The sequence below is a fragment of the Struthio camelus genome, chromosome 11 (assembly GCF_040807025.1).
Source record: "Struthio camelus isolate bStrCam1 chromosome 11, bStrCam1.hap1, whole genome shotgun sequence".
Taxonomy (NCBI): domain Eukaryota; kingdom Metazoa; phylum Chordata; class Aves; order Struthioniformes; family Struthionidae; genus Struthio; species Struthio camelus.
In genome coordinates, this window is record NC_090952.1 from 17,271,540 (window position 1) to 17,294,437 (window position 22,898).

Below are 22,898 nucleotides of genomic sequence, written 5' to 3' on the forward strand. Positions count from 1 at the left end.
ATGTTCCATTCTATCTTAGCTAGGTAGTTTGTATAACGTTTTAGACTGAAGCGTCTCCAAGATACTGTAGATGTCTTTCAGGTCAACTTAGGCTTAGTGATGCATCAGAAATTCGGCTGCGCATTGGTCATAAGTTCAGTTGCAGAGCAGCTGTTGCTTCAGGAAACAGAAACGTGAGCGTCTTAGCTCGAGCTTTTGGAATGCTCTGGAAGTGCATGTTGCGATGCCGTATTTTCCATATGCGCACCCTAAGGGCTTGGCCATCAGCCCACTGGCTTTTGGGGTTTTTTCTTGTTTGTTTGATGGGGTTACGCATCAGAGTAATGCTTCTGCTTCTATCTCTATGATGAAAACTGTTACACATCATATACATAACTAAATGCTGGTCTATAATCAGGCTTCAAAGTGCAAGAGCAAAGCAAAAGATAAAGGAGGGATGTGTTTTCTTTGTTCCTTACCCTGAACCACCTGTTAACTACACTCAGATACAAATTGTTGAAGGCAGGAGAGGTTTACTTGAAGAACTTATTACACGTTTTCCCTTGAAGTTATTTTATATTCGCTTTTCACAAATAAATATGAAAAAATTCTGAAGTCCTATTTATGTCTGAATTAATTGAATCAAACCATAATATTATTTCTGAATAAAATCAGAAGAGACATTACTAGTATGCAGAGTCATGGAACATAATTTTCCTTTTGAAAGCTGAATTCAAAGTTTTCTTTAACTAGGTATTACTTATGAGAATCCTACATAGAAAGTATCCTGTGTTGAAAGGAGACAAACAAAAACAAGCGAGCAAGAAGCATAAAAAATGTTAATAGGGAAAAATACAAGTATTTGATAGGCTCATGCATAATAGAAGTGGCAGTATGGTGATTTGGAAGTATATGGATTTTACTTTACAGATTAAATAATTTAGAATTATAATCTGTTTTTGGAAAAATAAAATCAAAGGTCAAAAGGTGAGAATATTTTTCACTAGAGGAAAGCATACTGACACTTTCCTGGATTTGCTGAGGCTTGAATTTGTACTGTGAAAGCAGAAGTCATAGAGGAGCCCTAATTTCAATTTCAGTTCTTTAACCATTCTAAAAAGATAGCTTTTGAGTGGGCCTGATAAATTCCAAAATCTTTAGTGGTGTTTTAATTAAGAAGATAATTTAAGATGATGCCTGCGGGGGGGAAAAAACCCTATCTTAAAGATCAAAGTCCTTTCTTGCTAGTATGGTCAGAAGCTGCTCTGCAGTTGTTTATTTGAAGTCACCTAAATAACATCTATAGACTTAAAACTGCATGCTGTTTAGGATTTGAACGGTAATTTTGTTAAAACTGAAATGCTAATCTGGGTGTTTGTGGAACTCCTCTTCTGCTATAAAGGCATTGGCCGTAAGGTGGATACTCTGAAGGTGTAGGAAAGCCTGGGGAAAATCGGTGATAAACAGTAAAATATATTGGAAATAAGAAAAGGAAGTACTTTGGGGGTCAGCATGGGATGCTATTCAAATATATGCATGTAAATTTAATTAGGACAGTATTGGAGGTCACTTTGTTTTAAAAGCCCCCTAAATTAAAATATAAACAGTCTAGTAAGGAGAAAAACTTTGATAATGAATTGTAGAAAAATAAATGTAAAGAGAAGTAAAGTATATTCAAATATAAATTGTACCTAAAGTAATTAAAAATAATGTTAATTTGTAGGCATAAGCTAGTGAAATGAGGCACTGTGCAGTGATAGCGTTCAAAGAGAGATCAGAAAAGATCTCTCTGCAGTTATTGCAAAGGCCATCAATCCATACATGATCCTTTTTTGTTGTTGGTTGTTTTTTATATTACTTCTAGGGTATTCCTAACAAATTCATATGAATTTTTTTCCAACTTATTTCTTCATTAGTTATCTCTTTCTTTGACAAAAATTACAACAGTAAGAGTATTTTATGTTGATCAGAGACTAAAAGCAGTTTGCAATAATTTATTTTGAAGTACACCGTGCTAAAGAAGCAGCAGGCAGTCTTTTGTAGCTGTCTGTGTACCTCTCAATAAAAATGTTTCCTCAGAATTAAAGTTATTCAAGTTTTGGTTAAACTGATACTACTTTTCAGTGACCACCTTTCTCTAGACCCTTTCGTCTTTCGTTCTGCTGATATTTTTTTGATTTGTAAATACTGTGAATATATTGGGAAGTATTGATTCTTACTTTACCTGAAATATAATTCAATTACATTTTTAACAAGTCATTGGATATATCAGATGCTCATTTTCCCCTAATATTTCAAAGTTTAATATAATTATACTAGAGTGAAATCTTCATTTTTATATATTGATGCTTAAATAGATATGAATAAATTTTTCTTCTTTGACACGAAACTCCCTTTCTCTTGGTGAGAGGTGAAGAGATGCTCCATCTCCTCAGTATTATGAGGAAACTAGCATATAGATATTCTTTTATATACACACACATATGCATCCAGAGAGCTGTATTAATCTCAACAGGAAAAGAAGTTCAACTTTTGGCAGTCCAATGCTATTCATCATGCTGTGCCAAACTATTTAATTAATGCTATTGAATGAGTTATTTAACTATTCTTTAGCTTAGTCTAATTAGTTGCTTTACGTTCTTTTTTTTTTTTTTAAGACTTTCAAATTATGTGGTTTGAAAAATAAACAGTTTCAAGGATTGTATGTTGTTTTTTTTTTTTTTTGTTAACCTCTTATTACCAAGTGTGTTGCTGATTTCTTGCATTTCTAAAAACCTTTGGTAGATCTTGACCTTAAAGGAGGATAATTAACTTTTTAGAAACGGTTCTCAATAGGATAAAAGTACTTTTGTTCATAGTAAAGAAGAAATCTGAATGTAGTTCAATATTATCTGTTTTGCCTACTTAGCACATAGGAAGCATTTAATTTAGAAACTGCCCAGTGTTCCCTTCCCAAAGGTAAATTCAGCAGTAAGAATTGATCTAACCGAAGAACAAGGTAGAGGGCAATTTCTCTTGCCAATTACTCAGTTCTCCCTTCAAGGACTGCTGCCCCTATACCAAATGCTCCATAACAGAAACCAGTAACACATTTTTTCCTGAGACTAATCTATTGTTCACATGCTAAGAGTACTTGGAATATCATAGCAGTGCCACCAGTACGAATATTAAAGTTAAACAGGACAAATTTTCAGAGGTACCCAAAGGTGGGTTTGGTTTAAATTCAGAACCAAAATGGCTTACAAATTTGTGTTTTGTGTGTTCAGTTACTCTAGAAATAAGGGTCTAGGCTCTTTTGAAAATTTTGTCCTATAAGAATTTAGCATTCTTCCACAGCGTTAATACCTTTTCACTCGAGGCCACATAACTAACATCTAATGAAGGTGGTGAGTCCTGTAGTCATCTGATGCCTGCTCATCATGTAGGCAAATGCAGATGGGAAGTGGCCCTATTTAGGTGTTCCAATGTGCATGTGATCTGTTGTCATGGGACGAGGTATTATAGGAGAAATATTAGAAGAACATGGGTAGTCTGCATGTTACTCCAATTTCATATAGATGCCTACAGTTCAAGGGGAAAGAGAGCAGCAGTGAGTGGATTGCAGGTCACGTGAATTCTGATAGATCTTATCTAATTATTTCCTGTAAGTAATACAGCCAGTCTTCATAATATTAAACTATCAAATTTCAGATAAATTACTTGAGGCTATAAATATTTCTGTATTCTTCCTACTTAAGGCTGTTAGTTACGTCAAAGAATTTTTCAGGTAAGATAGAAAGATAGTCTGCTTACAAAGTCAGTTTGCTGTGTTGATTCCTATTTTAATTTCCTGAATTTCTGCATGTCCGTTGTCTGTAACAGCAAGACAATTTTAACAAACGAAAGAGGAAATGGACTTTTCATTTTTCCTGGCTGTTGACATAGCCAAAGGATTTCCTCCTCTCACACAGCCATTCTTCATCGCAGCATATGTACAAACACCTTCTCTTCAAAATGTTAAATCAGTTATAAAGCTTGTAATTTTCTTGAGAAAATGCATCTGTACCAATGAGAATGAAGGTCCTAATCCATTACGGATTAAGTTGGTGAAAGAGCTGCTATAGGATCTACTGCATGCTTCTGAAAAATGATATATACACTTTTTTTCCATTTATCCTGATTTAAAACAATCTATTACTCTATTTTGTCTGGTTCTATTTCAGGGTAAACTCAGTCAATGAATTTTTATATTCCTTTTAATGTTATAAGTTACTGTTACTCACTGGTAGAGAACAACATACTACACTAAGTGTGGTGAAATTGTATAGCTACTTATTAGGCCAGTTCGGTAGCAGAAATTTGTGCAAATGAATAGGTAAGCTGATGATGCAGCGCTGAAAAAACACACGCTTCTATTAGGCACTGTAGTCCAGGGCAGGAGGGAAAAGACTGACTGAATTCAGTCCAAGTAGTGTTCGTATACATTATAATTTGTGTATAGTCTCTTGCATTTAGTTTGAGGGATGTTAGTGGTAAATTATTTCTGACGTAATTTGGATTTCCTTTGAGATTTATATTTAATATAAGTAGATCTGAAAGAAAATGTTCTTGTTTATGATTTCAGCCTTAGAGGAGGTTCACTTTCTTCAAGGCTGAAGATAGTGATCATAATTAGTGCTAGGAATCAAGGAACAATTATTTTTTTCCGCATTTGATAATACAACAGTCTATATAAACCGCCCTGTTTCGCTTCGTGTTTATTTCTAATGGAGCAAGCTGCCTTAACGTTGTTTGTTACAACATTAAGTTAATGTTTGTAGCTTCTTTGGCTTTAATTTCTTTGTGCTTCAGAACACATCCTTTACTGCATAGTAGCGTGGTTTGCCAAAAACAGCAAAAAGCGGGGAAGACCAGCTCCTGTTTCAACCTCATTCCCCTGCCACCTTGATCCAATATTCTAAATTGTTCTCTGTAAGCTCTCTCGTGTCCTGCAGACCAGCCAAAATTTGGATACTTGATTTGTCTGCAGCTGTGTGGAGACATCGTGCACTCTCCTAAGGATGCCTACCTAGCCTTTATGGACTAATTAGAATTGACATATCCAATTAATGTATATGAATTATTGTTTGAAGTAGAATTTGAATATGAAATGTAAGGAATAACCTGCTGGTGACATGATGTATAAACTGTGCAGAAAAGATTTTCTTTCTTTTTCTTTCTGCCTTAAAGGAAGAAAAAAGAAAGACACTTGTAATATTTCTCTGTCCTATGTAATTTCCTAGCTGATGATACAATATTTTGCTAAATTTCTGCAGTGTTTCTGATTAACAGTACAGTGGATTTGATTAAAGCTTTCCACAAAAAGAAATCTTGTAAAAGATTCTTGTGAATCCTACCACAAACATTAAACTCAATGAGATAAAGCTACTTTACACCTTCATATTTCTGTATATTTGTGGAAGACTTTGAACTGAGCATGCATTCATGTTTTTACAGGGGCTTGAGGAAAGTGTATTTACCTTTTTACAAGTAAATGCTTTGAATATAAGAACTAAAGCATTGTTGATCACTTTGAAGTGGTGAAGCTGCAATCAAAATTGTAGTGTGGGATTTTGCACAAGTCAGGCTACCCTCCTTTTATCACTCTGGCTTTTATTACATCATCTATTATGCTATAATTCTAGTAGTAATACTGTCATACAGCACCATATTTACAAAATAGATCAGCTGTCATAGCCTCTGATTTTTGAGTTCCTGCTTTTACATAGAATTTCATAAGCTGCAAAACATAGTTTCTCTAGTAAATGTGTTTTTTTGCATATCGGTATTATGTTATGTAGCGCTTAACACTAAGCAACTATTTCTTTCATTTGTTTAAAAGGGGGTGTTGATTTGGCTTTTTTAGAGCTTTATAACCAAAATGTCCTGATTCATATTCATATAAGTGTATATAGCAAAATTAAGTAGAGTGAAACTGGTATGAATGGAATGCTATGGAAATAGCATTAATTCTGAACAGTACAGAAATGCTGGTCAAAATACATAACTATAATTTCAGTTAGATGTCATGTTTTGAGTCTTGACTGTGAACTGTATTTACAGTTTGTTTATTTTTGAAAGGTGCATAGAAGTTTGGAAGTGATAAAAACTTTCCTGTAGCTGAATACGATGTAGCTTTGGCAGTGGGAACCCATCATTCTTCTGCTCTGTACTGGCTGACATAAAACATAATTATTGTTTGTTGATGCATATCCACGTTAATTTAGTGAACTCAGATTTCCACATGTGCACTGACTTGTAAAAAGAAGACTCATGTCAGTAGCTTAGATAGTCTTTATCCTTCATGTGTTTTTTGTTGTTGTGGGGTTTTTTTGTTTTGTTTTGGGTTTTTTTTATGTGCAAGAGCAGGAAAACTAGAAGTAGTAAAAATGATGAAAGTGCTTTTCCGGTACTGGTAACTTTTCAGTTTCATGCTGTTGGCTTATATGTTATACATACTTATTACATCTTTTACAGTTATATACTTCGTATTAAATAATGCTTACAGCTGACTTCAAATCATTCTGTTATCCAAAATGTGGCTTGAAATTATTGACCTGTTTCTCATCATGACATTTAAAGAAGTTAGTGCTACATTCAGTGAAGCATAAAAATACAGATCTTTAAGTACGCTGTGGCTTCATGAAAAAGCCAGTACAACACCATCCTTCTGTACAAAAGAGTTAAACTCAGGAATCTGAAGTAGAGAGAGCTCTGACCTCTCAAGCGCTCCGTTGGTATATCTTCCCTTATGAACGTCATTGCAAACACAGGAATACTTTAAGCAGGATGTATTGAAGGAAAATATTCCTTTGCTAAAATCATGAATTCTGGAATAGAGGGCTTTCATGTTTCAGTCAGGAACTAGCGTAAGGTTTTTGTGTATTGCTACATAACAATACTTAATGGTATGATATCTCATTAAACATTTTAGTATAAAATTTAAATCCATTAGCCTACTGAAATTGATAGAATCTTTCCATTAACTTCAACTTAGCACAGATCGGGATTTATTTAAAATCTTTACCAAAGCTGCTTCAGTTCCCTTTACACATTCCGGTGTGGGAGACATCTAAGTTGCTACAGCTTTGTTCACTGGACGACTTTGACGGTATGGATTGTATAACAGTGTGACTAATTCCCAAAGCAGACGAGATTTTTGTGATTGTGTTGCCTGTGTCTGTGCCAGTTCATACACAAGTCTTGAACCTTTTAGCCAATCTCAATCAAACTTGACAGAAAGGTAAGTCTGAAAGATTTGTGCAAGTGCTATGATAATCAGTAGGTAGGCAGGGGGGTGTATCCTGAAACAGTGACTCCTTGGGGAAAAATGCAGTGGGAAGTCCGCTCTTTATGTCTGCGGAGAGGCAGCACCAGGTGGCCGATATGCATGCCTGGGCAGGTATGCATGTGGCAAGGCAGCCAGCTCAGGTGCAGCTCTGCATCGGCTCCCAGAGCTGTGCCATTGGTCGCTATTTGAATGCAGATGGCATGGAAGTAACGTGAAGAGGACATGAGAATGAACAGGACACAAGCCATTTAAATCAGGCCTTTTCACTACCACTGCTTGCTGAATAACTTGCTATTCCTTGCACTGCGATTTTAAAGCAGTGTATATAAATATCTGAGGTTGACTACTATTTTCCCGGTATTCCAGTAACTTATGCTTGTGGTGCACCAGCAATGAAAACCTCAGAACTAGAATATGCAGGCAATGAAAGTCAATTCATTGACTGACTCCAGCAAATGGAATATTGATTCAGACTTGGGTAATTACATTAAATAGTAGGGGGGAAAGTATATTAGATTAAGGGGGTACAGAATTCTATTTTTGGAATAAAAAGGAAGAGTGATACACACTGTGGCAGGAAGAGATTAACTTTCATTGTTAGATTAGAAAAAAATTGTTCTACTGCTCACATAATACTTAAATTCAATTTCTTAAAAAAGACCTCAATGATAAATGATATATAATTTTTATTAAATTTGTTGATGTAAAATTTTATCATTTTGTTCATATGTTCAAAGTTTTAAAAATCAGAAGATTGTATCTGTAATGGTCTGTGCAAAAAGCATTGATAATTCTTAGATTGTTAATTAAAAATAACTGTACTATCTATATAATTATAAACAATATTATGAACATGTAAAATTTGCGCTTTTTTTTTTTTTAAACTGTAGGAGCCTGATTTGAAAGCCGTACTGAATGATGCAATGAATGTTACATTGTATTGATAGCGCTATACCAATAGCGATTCTTTAGGGACAGGAAATACAGAGAATAAATCAATGTAAGTTAGGAATGGTGACTTCTTCCTGACAAGGGGAAAGAAAAATGAAAACTGAAAAATTCCTCATTTCCAGGGAGCAATTTATTTCATAAATAGAATTCCACATTAAGTTATTTTTGGTACCACTTGCAGAATTTGTTACAGTATTCGTTGCTATAAAGCTGTCTTAACTCCTGGGTAATTATTTCTGAGCTGTTATTCTTCTAGATAAACTTATATGCATGCAATGTGTGATTGTGTGTGTGTGATTGCTTGTGTGATCTTCGGCAAATCCGTGGTAGAAATAGAGATATTAACTTAATTTGTCAGAAGTTTATTTTTTGTGTGCTTCTCTCTGAACTGTTATATGTAACATATTATCAGTTCTGCAAGAGCCTAAAAGAAAATCTTCCAAAATACAAAGTGAAACATTCAGTGTCAGCATTGGTATTTCCAAAAGACGAGGCCATCATTTACTCTTTGAGCTTTGAATGGTGCCCTGCTGTTTAAAATTCTGATTGTTTTGTGTGACATACCATATTGCTTATCCTCTGTAATGCTGCACTTTGCTGTCCTATAATTCATTTTAGGATGTACTTAAGCAAATTGAAAAGTTAAGATTTGCTATGATTGAAGGGTTGGTTCTTCCATAAAATGATGATTATTAGGGAATAAATAGCAAAGGTTAATTGGTCATAAGATTTTAGTAAGAAGTAATGAGGGTTTGTGGTTATTGCGCAGGTTGCTGCATGTTTGGCTTCATTAGGTTTTACTGAGAAGGAGGGAGCACATCAATAAAGATCAAGGAGTATTGGAAAGATGTAGTATAGGCTTGAGGCTTTCTGTCCGTGAAGCAAAGTCAGTGGAGTTCCCTGAACGTGCTGCAGGAAATTAAAAGCAGAAATTGGGTGTAACTTAGATATTCCTAAATGAGACATACATACAGATAACAACCTGCAGCAGTTGCAAGTGTCGGTAACCACTACTGCAGGAAATACTCTGTAATTGTTCTTAAAAGTTAGCAAATCATGATCTAATATGTTTTTGGAAGTAATATCTACTAGGTCATCCTTTGGTCTTGTTTATTTATCAGTGTACTGTAATCGGCATATTCTACATAGCTTGGTTTGTATACACATAAGGAAGAGGTCGGGCCATCACAGAGATCTGGCTTACATGTGTTTTTTAATTGAAAGCATATGCAGTTCAGGCCTTACTTAATACTGAAGTTAACTAATTGGGAACAATTTATCCTGTGACATGAAAAGAAGTCACAAAACAGATTAACTTCCTTCATCCTCTTGGGTCTCGCTTTTGTGCGTATCAGAAAAGAAATGCTACCACAGCTTTTTTTCCATACTGGTGTTTTTTTCTAAGAGTTGACGCTGAAGCCATTAAACATGCACAGAGGTCAACTTGATAGAGGACAAATACTGTATGGCTGGTGCAGCACATTCATGGCTTTATGCTAGTATTTTTATGAGGAGGTTTAATTATTTCATACTGCTGCAATATTAAGGTTTTGCTCAAAAAATGAGAAAATATTTATAACTGCACTTTGAAACATGGACATTTAATTTGTTATTGAAAGGCAAATTCACGTCTAGGGAGTGTAGACCCGAACCCTTTGTGAAGGTAGAGTTGAACAGAAAATAGGAATTAGAAAGTCAGTGGGTGAGTAGTTATGAGCTGCTCAGAGGGATGCAGTTCAAGTTCAAAGGAAAAGCAGTACAGGCATTCTCTTTCAGATATACTAAAGTACTATTTTAACCATAGATTAGTTTCAGTCTCTCTTGGTTCTGAAAGTGATGATTCAATGCTTCCGCAGAAATAACTCTGCTGATGGTCCAGAAGTGTAAAAGAACATGGAAAGCGTGTCACGGACATTTTGATCTAGAAGAAAAAAGTTTCAAATAGTGCTACTTAACAACAGTTCATAATGACTTTTAATCCTCAAATAAAATGAAAAGACATTAAACCATTATTTTCTGAGTTGATAAATGAAAACTATCTAAGGAAATAATCTATCATAAAAGAATCCACGTTAGCAGTTTCCACAATATGAAACTTAGTTTTAGACAAACTGTACAGGTAAATGCAAGTTTGTTTTGACTGCATATCGCTTAATAGAATCTTAAAACATCATTCTTTTCTATTATTGTTCTACAGTCCCTAGTATGGAGCTCGAGTGTAGGTAACTGTTTTAAATAGGTAATTATTAAATAGAAATTTATATATGATAGATAGCAAAGTATAGATATTTAGACAACTATCTATTTAAAAAGAGGGGGAAAAATCCCAAGTACTTGCTGAATGCTTAATCTAAAATCGTGAATAAGAATGTAAGAGAAATTTTAGAAGAAAAACTCTTTAAAGGGTAGAAGAAATAAAAAGGAAAAAGATGGAAAAAAGGCATGGAAAAATAAAACTAAGATGCTCCTCGAACGCGGCCAAGAAGCTCAGAAGCATGATCCTTAAATATCTATTTGGGATGTATTACAATGTGAGCCTTCTGCATATTGAAAGTCTTTTAAGACCAGTGACCCAAGTCATCTGGGACCAGATGTTGTGATTAAGAGGTTTTTACTTGGGTAAAAATATAATCTCTTCATATCTGACATTATGGCAATAAACAGTCTCCATAAGAGAAGAGTGGATTTTATGTTTTTTCGGGTTTTAACCAAAAATCACATTGAGAACTGTGCGTTAGCTAGAACACGTAATTTAGGCAATGCACTTTTAAATATCTGAAGACTACGTAGGATGATGAGATATAATTTGTAGTTGAATTTTAAGAAAATGGCGTACTTCTCACATTAAGTAGAGATACACATCCTGATTAGAGGTACTTGTGTATTCCATTTCTCTAATGTTGTAGGATATTTTTTAATGTCTCGGTATTGTATGTAATGAACTGAATTTTCTAATACTTTTCTGTGTTTCAGATACTTGCACCATAGTAATATATTCTCTCTTTCTCTGTAGAGAGATATGAGTATATGTGTAAACTGAAACATTAAGAGGTTCCACCGTATTCAGGCTTACCCAGTTAGACAGAGCACTTGAATCTGATTGAATTTATATCACATTGACTTCATTAGGATTAAGCAGAACAAGAAGGCTTTACACAGTTTGTTCAGAGATCTGTAGCAAGAGCTACAGTGTAAATGTTACTGACAAATATTTAGGCAGGTGGTCTGAAGAAAGGTAGTGAATTCTTGATCATCCTTCTAACTGTTTCCCAACAGAAAGTAAGATTCTGTGCAGTTTTAGCCTGGCATACAGTGGGTCAGGTCTTGTCATACTTAGTGACTCGTCTGAGATACATGAACAACAAATCTGCACACTGTGCCTGTGGTTGCCTCTTGATCATCTTTCTATACTCATTGCAAGGTCCGTTCTGACCATACGTTTTCCATGTCTTCAGGGAAGGTATCTGCAGCAATATAACCTCATTTTCTGCTTTTTTCCAGCTCAGTTCCTCATACCAGATATCCAGTCGTTTGACTCCCTCAACACTGAAACATAATTTTAACAATTCATTAAAACGCTTTCTTCTAAAAAAATCTGTTTCACAGGCTGGTCTCATGGTCTTTCAAGTCAGATTTTTCAAGGAAAGGCTATCATGTTTTCTAATTCCTATTTGAAATGGGAAACGCATGGCTTCTTTTCGATACGGTGACTTTTTCAAGGCACCTTCTTATCTTCAATTACATTAGACATGCTGAGGACAATGGAAACCCTAAGGCTTCTTTTGGAAGGAAAAAAATAATTAAAACTTTCACCTTATTTAAAAACTGAGTATATTCATTTGTAGCACTATCTACTTAATTAATGTATCTATTTACAAGACAATAGGAAGGTGTATGAACTGTTTAGAAGCACTGTAAAAAGTTCCAGATTACGGTCTCGGGACACAAGAGAGATTGTGACATGATTTGCTTCAGAAAGGTAGGGTGCTTATAATATAAAGGGAGCAAAAAGGGGGAAGAAAGCTACAAACAGAAAAGAATCGAGGTGGTTCATATAATATATTCTAATTTTGTATTATGATGTCCCATATTTACATTGTATTACCATAGTTAAATTAATAAATTCTATTATTTTTATTTCTGTATGAAATGTCATTGTTCTGTATACATAAACTAGGTTATGATACTGCAGCTTAACTACCGTAACAAAGCGATTGTCAAATATTAGTAAGGATAGTGAAAAGGATTTTTAAATTACATATTGCTGCTATTTTATTGATGTAGAACAAGAAGAGCTTTTTAAAAAAGCCCTGAAAGAAGTTCAGACAATATTTTCCTTGACCTGCAGTCCTCGCTCAGCCATGCCTTCTTTTTTGTTTTTTTTCCACAGTGGGATTTATTTACTGTTTGCAAAACAACAAGGGCTAACTTTTTATGTTTTCACAAAATAGAAATTATGGAATAATTTGGTTTAAATAGCATGTGTCCAGAGGTGTCTTATAAACATATATTCCCCCCCCCCCCCCCCCACCCAGTGCAGAGGAAAGTGAGTTTTATTTAGTAAACTAGCTACTTGTTGTAATCTGGTAAAGTGATCCTAATATAATTTCAGAATAGGTATAATTTTGTGTGTTAATATGTTTAAGTGCACAGTACACTTCTTTGCTATACCGTAACTGGAACAGCCGTTGTAATAGTAATTCTGCTAGACAGTTACTGCAGAGAGATAAGTTAAATTGTGCAGAAGTGGGGTTTTGTGATAAGACATTCTGAGAACTAGGTCATGTTGGGTTCAATTGCCTATTATTCAGATGTCTCATTCCTGAGCTCACAGTGAATGTGATTATGATCATTACCCAATTAAGGCACTACTGTGAAGTGACAAGTCTGGCACTGTATGAACTACATCTAAGATAGGGTTTCCTTGAGGAAACCTTTACTGTTTCTTAGAATTTCTTAACTTTTCATTAAGCATGTCAAAACTTGCTTTTTATTATAACCACTGTGGCATTTTTACCGTTCGGAAAATGTGTCAAATTTCATGTTCTAGCCTCTAGACCAGAATTTGCATACTAATTCGTATGATACCTGATGTATTTTTATTGGTTGGTTTTGGATGGAGAACACACTTTGCAATCATACTAGAAGTTCACTTGCAGACTCTTTAGGGTCTTAAATATCTGCTGTGTTAAATGCCTCAGCTCCAAGTCTTCAGACAGGTAATCAGCAAATGGTCATCAGCAACGAACCATTACATTTTCCCCACGCCCACACAGGACTAGCTACACAGTGTATTTAGTACAGTGGGTTTTTGTTTTGCTTTGTGGTTTTGTGTGTGTGTACGTGTTTTTTAATAAGTGATAGGTCAATAAGGAGCGGGGGGGGAAGACCCCAGTACACTGTAAGCAGTGGTTATACCAAAGGAGTAACTGTTATCAGACTGAGCCAAGTAATACTTTTTCTATCTATATACCATTCCAGCAGAACTTTATCAAATTCAACATGCTAATTAAAAGCTATATAATTTATTCTTTCTTTCAGTTCAATTTACATCAGGTCTGCTCACACAGAATACCAATTCAGATCTTTTGTCTGCAATCTGTGATAAATACTCAAAATGGGTCATATTCTGTGGGACTGAGGTTTAATACATAATTTTAGTATTTTAACAGTAATAGTAAAAGCTGTTTACTTGTTCAAATAATTTCAAAGAAAAATGTTGTTATGTGATTTACATGAAAAAATTTTTTACCTCTTCAATTTGCTACTTATGTAAAGGAGATTCAGCTTGTAAATTCTCCTTTTTAAAACGGAAAAAGGATATGCCTCCCTGAAAATATCTATTGAGCCCATACTATGTAGATAACTTTAGTTTTCATTTGTGTCATAATAATATCTTTTAAAAAAAAAACTTAACAGCTGATATTCCTGATGAAATCGAATGAAAACACTAACTGTGGAAATGTTGAGAGACAAGTATTTTAGAATGAAGTTGTAATAGATTTTATGTTAGGCTCTTGGCATTTAAAATAACCTTGATTTCAGAAAGGGAAGGAAAAAGTGTATTTGGGGAGTTTCCATTATATTTAATGGCAGAACTATTTATGCTAGAATCGTTAGATGTGATTTTGAATTTTGCTTTTATTAAACAGGCTGGTTTTGCCTGTTTTAGTGCTGCTTTTACCAGTTTTCATTGAATAAGTGCTAAATGAATACCTAGTAAAGAAATTCACTGTTCCAAAAGCCTGTACTACCATGGACGTTGTGAGGATATGGCATTTGCTGGAGTAGCATATTCATTGCTATAGCCAACAGGCAGTTATGGGCCAGATGTAGCCCCTGGGATCGCCCCTCCGTGTTTTCCCAAAGGAGATTCCACAAGCCCATAGCTGCTTTTGGGTTATTTTCTTTCCTAGCGCAGTCAGCTGGGAGCCCTGTGTTGCAGGGAGATGGTTGAGGACAAGGCTCCTGCTGTTGTATTGTAAGTACATTGGTGCTTGTCCATGAGGAAGGGGAGGGCTAGCAGGGGCCGAGCAGGCAACCCAGAAGGAAGCAGACCAGCTTTCCGAGCAGAGAAGGGGTAGAGCATCCCTGTAGAGCTGCATCAGAGGTTGCAGGTCCACAGCAGCAACTTTAGGTCAATTTATATGTTATCTGAGAATGGTTCTGGTCAAAAAGCGGCCTGCATTGGAGAAGATGCACCTGAAGGTATGTTTTTTCAACAAATTAATTCCCTAATTAAGGTCACTATATGCCAGTTTCTGGTCTTGGGAAGCAAGCATGGCAGCCAGCATCTTTCTGTGCCAGCTCACAAATACGTCAGCTTAAAGCAACTGGGAAACTGACCCCTAAAGCGTGGAGTGTGCCATGAGTCTGGATCTGCTTCTTTCGGATGGGTTGCAAGGAGAGCGAGGGAGCAGCCTGCTGTCCTAAGCATGTTTGTGCCTGAGGGACAGGGTGGCACTTGCAGGGGCAAAGGCACAGCTGCTGCATGGGTGTGTTAATAGTCTTGAGTTCCTGCTGTCTAAAACTGAGCTCTGGCAGCTGCAGCTGCCACAGCTGGACCACACTGATAAATTGTGGAAATTCCTTAAGTTAATGTATGAGGTAGTGGTATTTTAAATGCCTTAACATGGTGGACTTATAAGATGCCTGGATTTCAGTCAGAGTTTTGTTTCCTTTAACCTCATCAGTCAAATCTACTGCTCTGGCCTTTTCTTTCTCTGAACCTAACAGTTCAGTGAAAATTTTAACGTTCTCAAAATATCACCTAAAGGAAAAGCTGAATATGCATCCATGTGTTGAAGTATACATATTTTGCATTCCCCTCTGCATCTGGCTGCATCAGGAAGAACTGCTGTAGTCAATCAAAAAGAAATCTGTTTTTAAGGTTGATATCACTTCTTTGGAATTATGCAGTATAAACTATTTAACTCAAATTATATCCTGTATCAAATAAATTTCAATGTGCAAACGATTTTTTTAGTTCCATATATCACAATATAGCAAAACAACTTAGTTGTTCTTAGTACCTATAAATATATAATACCTTTTTTTTTTTTCCACAGACAAAATAAACTCTTCGTATAATACAGGTATTCCTCACAGTTTTAGTCTTCATGTGTCAGTAATTACAAAAAAATTGTTTAACATTAATCACTTTTTCCATTATTTTTTATTTTCATATTTGTTAGTGTGGCCTGTTTAGCTAGAACTGTTACAGATGCAGTTATACTAGTGTTATTGAAAGAGTACTGATAAATTTTCAGAGTCCTTAGCCTTACAGGCCCTCTGCTTACAGAGACAGCTCTTACAGCGATAAACTATTTATGAACTTTTAAGTATATTCACCAGTGAAATATCTTATGAAACATGTCAGGATATCTGGAGTAGCTCTAATCATGCTGGATGACTTGGTAACAAATAATCAGTGCCACTCTGGTTTGGCCACAAGTGTCTTACACAAAAGGCTCTTACTTCAAAGATTCCTTTCTAATAACTGTGTTGTTATATAGATATAATAAAATATGAAAACATTCTAAGCTATAGCTGAAGGTTTTTTGTTTGATATCATTCTAGGTCATTGAGTATATAAACATAGGTGTTACACTGTCAGATGGATAAAAAATTTACTCAGTTTTGTCACTTTCAGTTAAAAATTGAACTTTCATACCAGAATGTGGGGACAAAACAAGTGCAATTTTCAGCTGGAGTTGTGATACAGGCACAGAGGGGGAGGGCTCAGTGTTACAGTGCATTCTGTTATTTATGCCCATGTTTTGGATTTATAAGGTGAAAAGGAAGAAATATATCTTTGGATGTGGATTTCCTATTTTTCAATTTCCAGTATGCATTTTTCATTATATGGAATATTCAAGAACTTACATCATATGTTTCACTCAACTTTAAAAGCAACTAAAATCTCAGTAGTGAAAACTACAGTTTATTTCAAGTTGTTCAAAAAACCCTGGTTTTCTCTCCAGTCTTCTACTGTTCTAGCACTTCTGACAACAGCCACCTGTTTTTTCTTTACTTCAAAAAAACAGTCAGCTGCAAAAGCCCTGGAGTCAATCTGTACTTTCTCTTTGCTCTTTCCATCCTACGCTGATCACTAGGAACAAGGCTGAAGTGGACATCTCAAACTGAAGAGGAGCAGGGCGCTTAGAGGGCAGAGAGGAACCCTCTTTGATAGATTTGAAAATAGGAGAATATTCTTGAAGGATGAAATTGCTAAAATTGAAAAATATATTTTATAGACAACAAGCAGGCTTATCCTTAAATCTAAGTTGGTTGTGCAGCTCACTGGGAAGTGTCATTTTAAGCTCAGTGCCATCTAGGCCTTATTGCTAATTATATTTTCCTATAATAAGCCAGTCTGGCTCTGCTCTCACATTTGCATTTAATTTTCACCTCCTGAAACCCTTCTTTCCATCTCTTATCATTGGATTTGGCATTAGGAATTGCTGAGCTGCCATCTAAAATATACTACTGAATCAGTATATCATTGAACAAATGAAATAAGCCTTGTGTAACTTTTTTTTATGTGACGCTAACGATGCTACCATATATTACACCAAGCGGACACAAAAATTACCTTACTGTTTGAATAGTGCTTTTATATGAAAAAGCTTAAGTTAACGTTTAATGGATTTGCCAGCCACAGCTTCTTGTGTTCAAGTTTTGTTCTTACTTTTGCCTGTCTTACAGCAGTTAACCCTCCTACGATATAGCCGTCAAGCCCACTTTACTGAAATGAAGCAAGGGAGGTCTACTCTTTTCTATTCTCACTAAAGTGTTCGTGATCCAGATTTTGCAATAATGTGACAAAGCGCATGGCAGTGCAGTTCTCATAAGACAGAGTTTGCAGTCCCTCTGATACTCTGTATTCATTGTCCAAACCTGGTATATCCGTTGCCACCAATATAGTAGATTTAGCAAGAATGAAATGAAAACAAAGAATGGAGCAAACCTCAGTGGTGGGTTTAGTTTGGTTTTGTTGTATTTTTTTCCTACTCCTGGTATGAAAAATAGTCGTGCATATATTAATAGCACTTTCTTGACCCTTTTAGAGGTTTTGGGGGCTCTTTTTAAAGCAGGAATTATATCTAGGATTTATCCTGCAGAGAAGGAAATTACTTGCTAGGAGTTAGAATTTTACAGGCTCAGGAGCTTACTTGTTACGGTGTATCTCACAATAAAACTGCATCTTTAGCACTGAGAGCACAGCTGTGTATAGCTGTAAGAACTGAGGTCTTATATGGTAGCCATGATGATGATTAAATCTGGCAGGTTTGAGACTATCTCAGTTAGCATCATGCACATGAGATGCCTACAGGAATTAGAAGAGATCTAAATATTTGCACTGTCATGTATACAGAATGAGGTTACCTAAATACTTACTCATCATCACAAACCACAATTTTTGTTGTCCTTGTCTTCAAGCACATTCAATATGCTTGAATAATGGAAGCAGTTCAAATGTATGTGTGTAACCACCTGCCTGCTGTTTTGTCCTCTGGAACAATCCTTTTTTATGCCCCGTTATCTCATCAAATCAGTTCCTGACTAGGGAAGACTGAAAGGGGCCTTAGCTTCCTTCAGTAGTTTTATTATGTACCACCAGAGTGGGGCTTGAAGGGCTTTGTGGCCAGCATCAGGACTCTGCCTGGCAAGCACATCAGGAGAAGGCAGGTGGTGGAGAAGCACATGCAGCTGACAGGAGGTGAGCTCTGGTGCCGTAAATCAGAATGATACACTCAGAGGTGATACTTTTGAGGATTATTTTTAAAATGGAAAATGGAATGGAATTGTTTCTTCTTTTTCTTAATTTAAAAATTAAGATCTGAGATTTGGGGCAACCTTAAATTTAGGCCAATACAATAGTCTTCTACAGAGATACTGATTCACTGTCATTTCTGTAATATTTAATTTTTTTCTCTTTGCTGTGTCTGATGAAATCTTAGCTAAATCACTGACTTGCATCAGCACTTTTACTGTGCTAAATAATTTCCTTTCATCTCCTGATTATCTTTATGGACGTTATCTTATCTATGTTTTGCTATGTTTTAAATTTTATATTGACATTAATTGAAGTTGCCATTGGCATGTTAATTACGAAAGCTTAAGATAAAACAACTTGCTCACTAGATGGATTTCCTCAAACACATTTTCTGTTCAATTTTATGTATTTTCCAATGACTTAAACAAGAGTATAAAATTTGCTCTAGTGGAATACTCTACTACTATCTAGCCTACACTCCTTTAAATTCAGGCATTTACTCACAGGTGAAGGTATACTCACTTTCAGTAATTGCACTGGTCATAGCTATCTCCATTTCTTAGGGTTTTCTTGAAAGTAAACTGACAGGTTCCCAGAGCTTTTATGCAATAATGAATTATTGGCAGAAACAGTTTCTGCTTCTTACCCCAGGGATAAGCAAGGCTGGGCTTGGAAATAAAAACAGGAGGATCTGGTTTATAATCATTGTAATGTGTTGCTGAGTGTACAAGATCACCTTCTTCCTGAGGGGAAAGAAAACCTGACTTAGTATAGTCTGCAGCTGGTAAAGACATCATGAAACATCCACTTAGGTATTATCTTGGCACAAGTAGAATTGAGAGGAAGAAGGGAGGGGAGGGTATTCCTTCAGAGTTTTAACAAAGGAAAGCATAAATGTTAAGCAGATGGCATACTAATATCAAGCACAATTTGCTTCTTAACTACAAGCTTTTCAAAAATAGAACGCTTTACTTTAGTGAAGCTGTTGTTTACTGTACAATACTCGTTTTGGAAAAAAGATGAAGAGAACTGTTTTCTTCTGTAGCTAAGCCAATATAAACTTTCATTTGCTTCACTATTCAGTCTTAAGTTTGCTTCCAAGCCTTACTGATCAACTGTGATGCTTTAGACAAGGTATCTATATAATAATGACACAAATGAATTTTGTCCCTAGTATTTAAAGTTATTTTTAATCAAAGTCCCTTGCAGTGAGCTAACCAATAGCATAGGAAAGTGTTTCCATTCCTCGTAAGCTGAACTCCAGGCTGAGGGGATGGGTTTGATTTTCTTTTATTATTAAAGTCTATTTTTGTTTCAAAGAGTGAACTTTGAGAGGAGGAAGGGCTTTCAGAGAGGGCCAGGACCTATGCAACAGATCTAACTGGTTCAAACTTGGAAAACAATTTTACTAAATATTTGTTTGTATTTTGTATGATTCCGTTCAACCAGATTCATACGCTTGTCATTATTCAATACGTTTTCCCTTTTTGGTATGAGAAACAATTATTCTTTGTACAATTATCCATATTCGCATTCAGCAAGATTGTTTATTGTTTGCTGTGCTTTACTCTCTCTTTTGAGAAATAATTTTGGGCAGGAAATTGCCATGTGATATTGATGATCACTCATCCTCTATTACATTTGTATTATTGAAATTAATAGTGGTCAGTCAATTCATAATCTGAAAGCTGATTTTGTTTAAGTGCTTATGAATAGTAAATTAAGTAATTGGGATTTTATTTTAACTTAAATTCTTACAAATACTGCCTGCTGTTGTGGCAGCAAAAGATGTGGATTCAATTCAGTCTGTTTGAGACTTCCTATGTGAATCCAAGTGAATTATTTAGTATCTTTACGCTCAGATATCTTTGTGCGTGTTGCCTATGTTTAAGTGGGGAACTGGCTGGGTGATAAAAGAACATAGAGACACGGATGAAAAGATATGGATGAAGGGAAAAAGGGTCTTCAACGTGAAAACTTACCTAGATTCAAAAAAGCCCATCAGATTTAGACAATGTTAGAAAATCCATTAAGGACTGTTAAACAAGTACACTATCACTGGCTGAAGTCTCTGAATCACCAATAGCTGTTACTACATGCCTGCTTTGTTCTCGTGTGCTTCCCTAGGCAGCCATCGGAGACAGGACTACCAAGTCTCTGATCTGACCTAATTTGACCGTTCTCATCATATGCTATGTTACAGGATAGCTGTTCACCCACAGAAGTAGGGTTCAGGAAGGAATTTTCCCGTAAAGGTCTACATGGCAAAGGCCATATAAGATTTTATACCTTATTCACAGCATAAATAAAAAGGAAGCTCTGCTAAGAAGGCTAACTCTTTACAAGTCAGTAGAACTGACACAAGTCTCAGTGAGTGGGATCCAGTGCAGTGGGACCGCCTAAGACCTGATCTTAGAGGTAACAGATATACTAAGTAGTTGGTTAACGTTGAACCATAGCAAGAAGTATGGGCATAGTGAACTGCCTCATCTTTACTTCTTCAAAATGGGAGAGACCTTGAGACCTAGCATATGAGGACTCCGTATACTTTCTCCTCAGTGACTTTGTTGAACATAAGGGGTTTGGGAACTCTAACTTTTTGGGTGTTGACCCAAAAGGATGCTAAAAAGGATGGATGCATCACGTATGTTCTAAATAAAGTAGCCTGCTGCTTAGTGTCACACCAGGCATCCCATCCCATCCCATCCCATCCTATTCTTTCCTTTGTCCAAGCCAAATAAAATTTGGACTGCTTAACCCCACAGTTTTGTTCACGTAGCTGAGAACACAATATTTCACTTAACTGTGTGTATTCTTCTTTCTCCCCAGAATTATGGTTTGGAGACTGAAAACCTTAGGACACTCTCTCACAAGCTGAATGCCTCAGCTAAAAATCTTCAGAATTTTATAACGGGTAGAAGGAGGAGTGGCCATTATGATGGCAGGGCCTCCAGACGACTGCCAAATGATTTTCTTACCTCTGTAGTTGACCTGATTGGTGCTGCAAAGAACTTACTAGCCTGGCTGGACAGGTAATTTAGTACTCCTTGATCCTTTACACGTGAGAATAGTTCCTTCTATTTTCTGTATTTATTCCTTCTTTTTCTCTTGTACTGTTTTTTTTTCTCCTAGTATTAAAATGGCAGGTTTGGAATTCTAACTGAAAGTTCTGGGTTGTAAATTTCTCAAATAGTAGCAGGCAAAATGTGCCAGCCTTTCCTGGCAGGAGAACGTTAAAGTTTTCTCTAGTTACTTGTTCAGATTGTTTTGAGTTTGATAGTATTTTGTGCAAAATAAATACTTTTGTGCTATTCCAAGTTGACAAATCACTGCCACAAGTGGTAGCATCAGTGGCAATATCAGAAAGGAGAGGAAGTAAGAAAAGGTTATGGAATTTGAACCGTCCTTCACTCAGCAAAAAGATTTACAAAAAGAGATGCTGGAGTTGAACTAAATCAATTAAAGAGCATTCAAAAGAAGTGATAGTACTTGCTTATTCTGAAAATGAAAGGTTTCTTATTAGAGTTTTTATCAATAGGTTTGATACATTAGGTACAGCTGTACTGTTGGTTAATGCTCAATAACTAACCACTGTTCTTTTTCATTTATGAATTGAGAATTGGATTATGAGTAGTTCTCTGAATAAACATAGTTAAAATCTTCACTGTAGGAAGACAGAAAGCAAAACATAAAATTTATGTTTTAGTTTCTGGGTTTTTTTGGCGTTATAGCAATGGATAGCTTTATCTGGAATCCAAATGCTCTTGGTGTCATATAAATGGCACCTTAGAAATCACAGTTAGAGTAAATCGCTCTCCTTCATTAGGGTATGTATAATTCTGGTGACATCTTCCTAACCTAATGCCAGCAGTCATATTCTCTCAGGCTATGACCTTGTCAGTTCTTATAAATTCAAATGGGGTCAGAATTCAGTTAGAATTTGGAAAGCCTGAAGAAAATCCTGGCTTGCAGAAAGCTGTCATAGCTAACTAAACATTACTTTACTTTCTGAATTAAGGTGCTAACCGCTTCTGAAGAATGATGTCATACTAGAAATGCTGTCTTTTGAAAGGACCATAAAAATGAAATAATGAGAACTTACAATTATTTGGAGCATCATATTTTACTTTCCACAAGAACAATTCCCTTTTTTATTCTTGCTACCTACCTTGATTCTTATTTCAAAAGCATACTTTATAAAAGTTGTGTAACTTGCTGCTGGAGATTGTCATGATTAGGTGATTGACATTTCTGCAGTGTAGAACTGATCTCTCTCTGTACAGCATATACTTTCTATAGTGTCTCTGAAGACTCCAAAAAAACCAGTAAGACTATGTTATTGAAAAATAGATTCATTATTTTGGGATTTTTTTTTTCTGA

At 35.8% G+C, this 22,898-nt stretch overlaps 1 protein-coding gene across 4 annotated transcripts in view; it reads left to right on the forward strand.

The window, feature by feature from the left end:
* Positions 1-22,898, forward strand: part of LOC104140945 (connector enhancer of kinase suppressor of ras 2) — a 253,111-nt gene that overhangs the window by 87,649 nt on the left and 142,564 nt on the right. For 3 of the 4 annotated variants that reach the window (XM_068957202.1, XM_068957199.1, XM_068957200.1), the window contains exon 3: positions 21,348-21,550. The exons of the other annotated variant lie outside the window; for it this stretch is intronic. In XM_068957202.1, the coding sequence (XP_068813303.1) occupies positions 21,348-21,550 (203 nt within the window). The remainder of the gene's footprint in view (positions 1-21,347; positions 21,551-22,898) is intronic. 4 annotated transcript variants of the gene reach the window in all.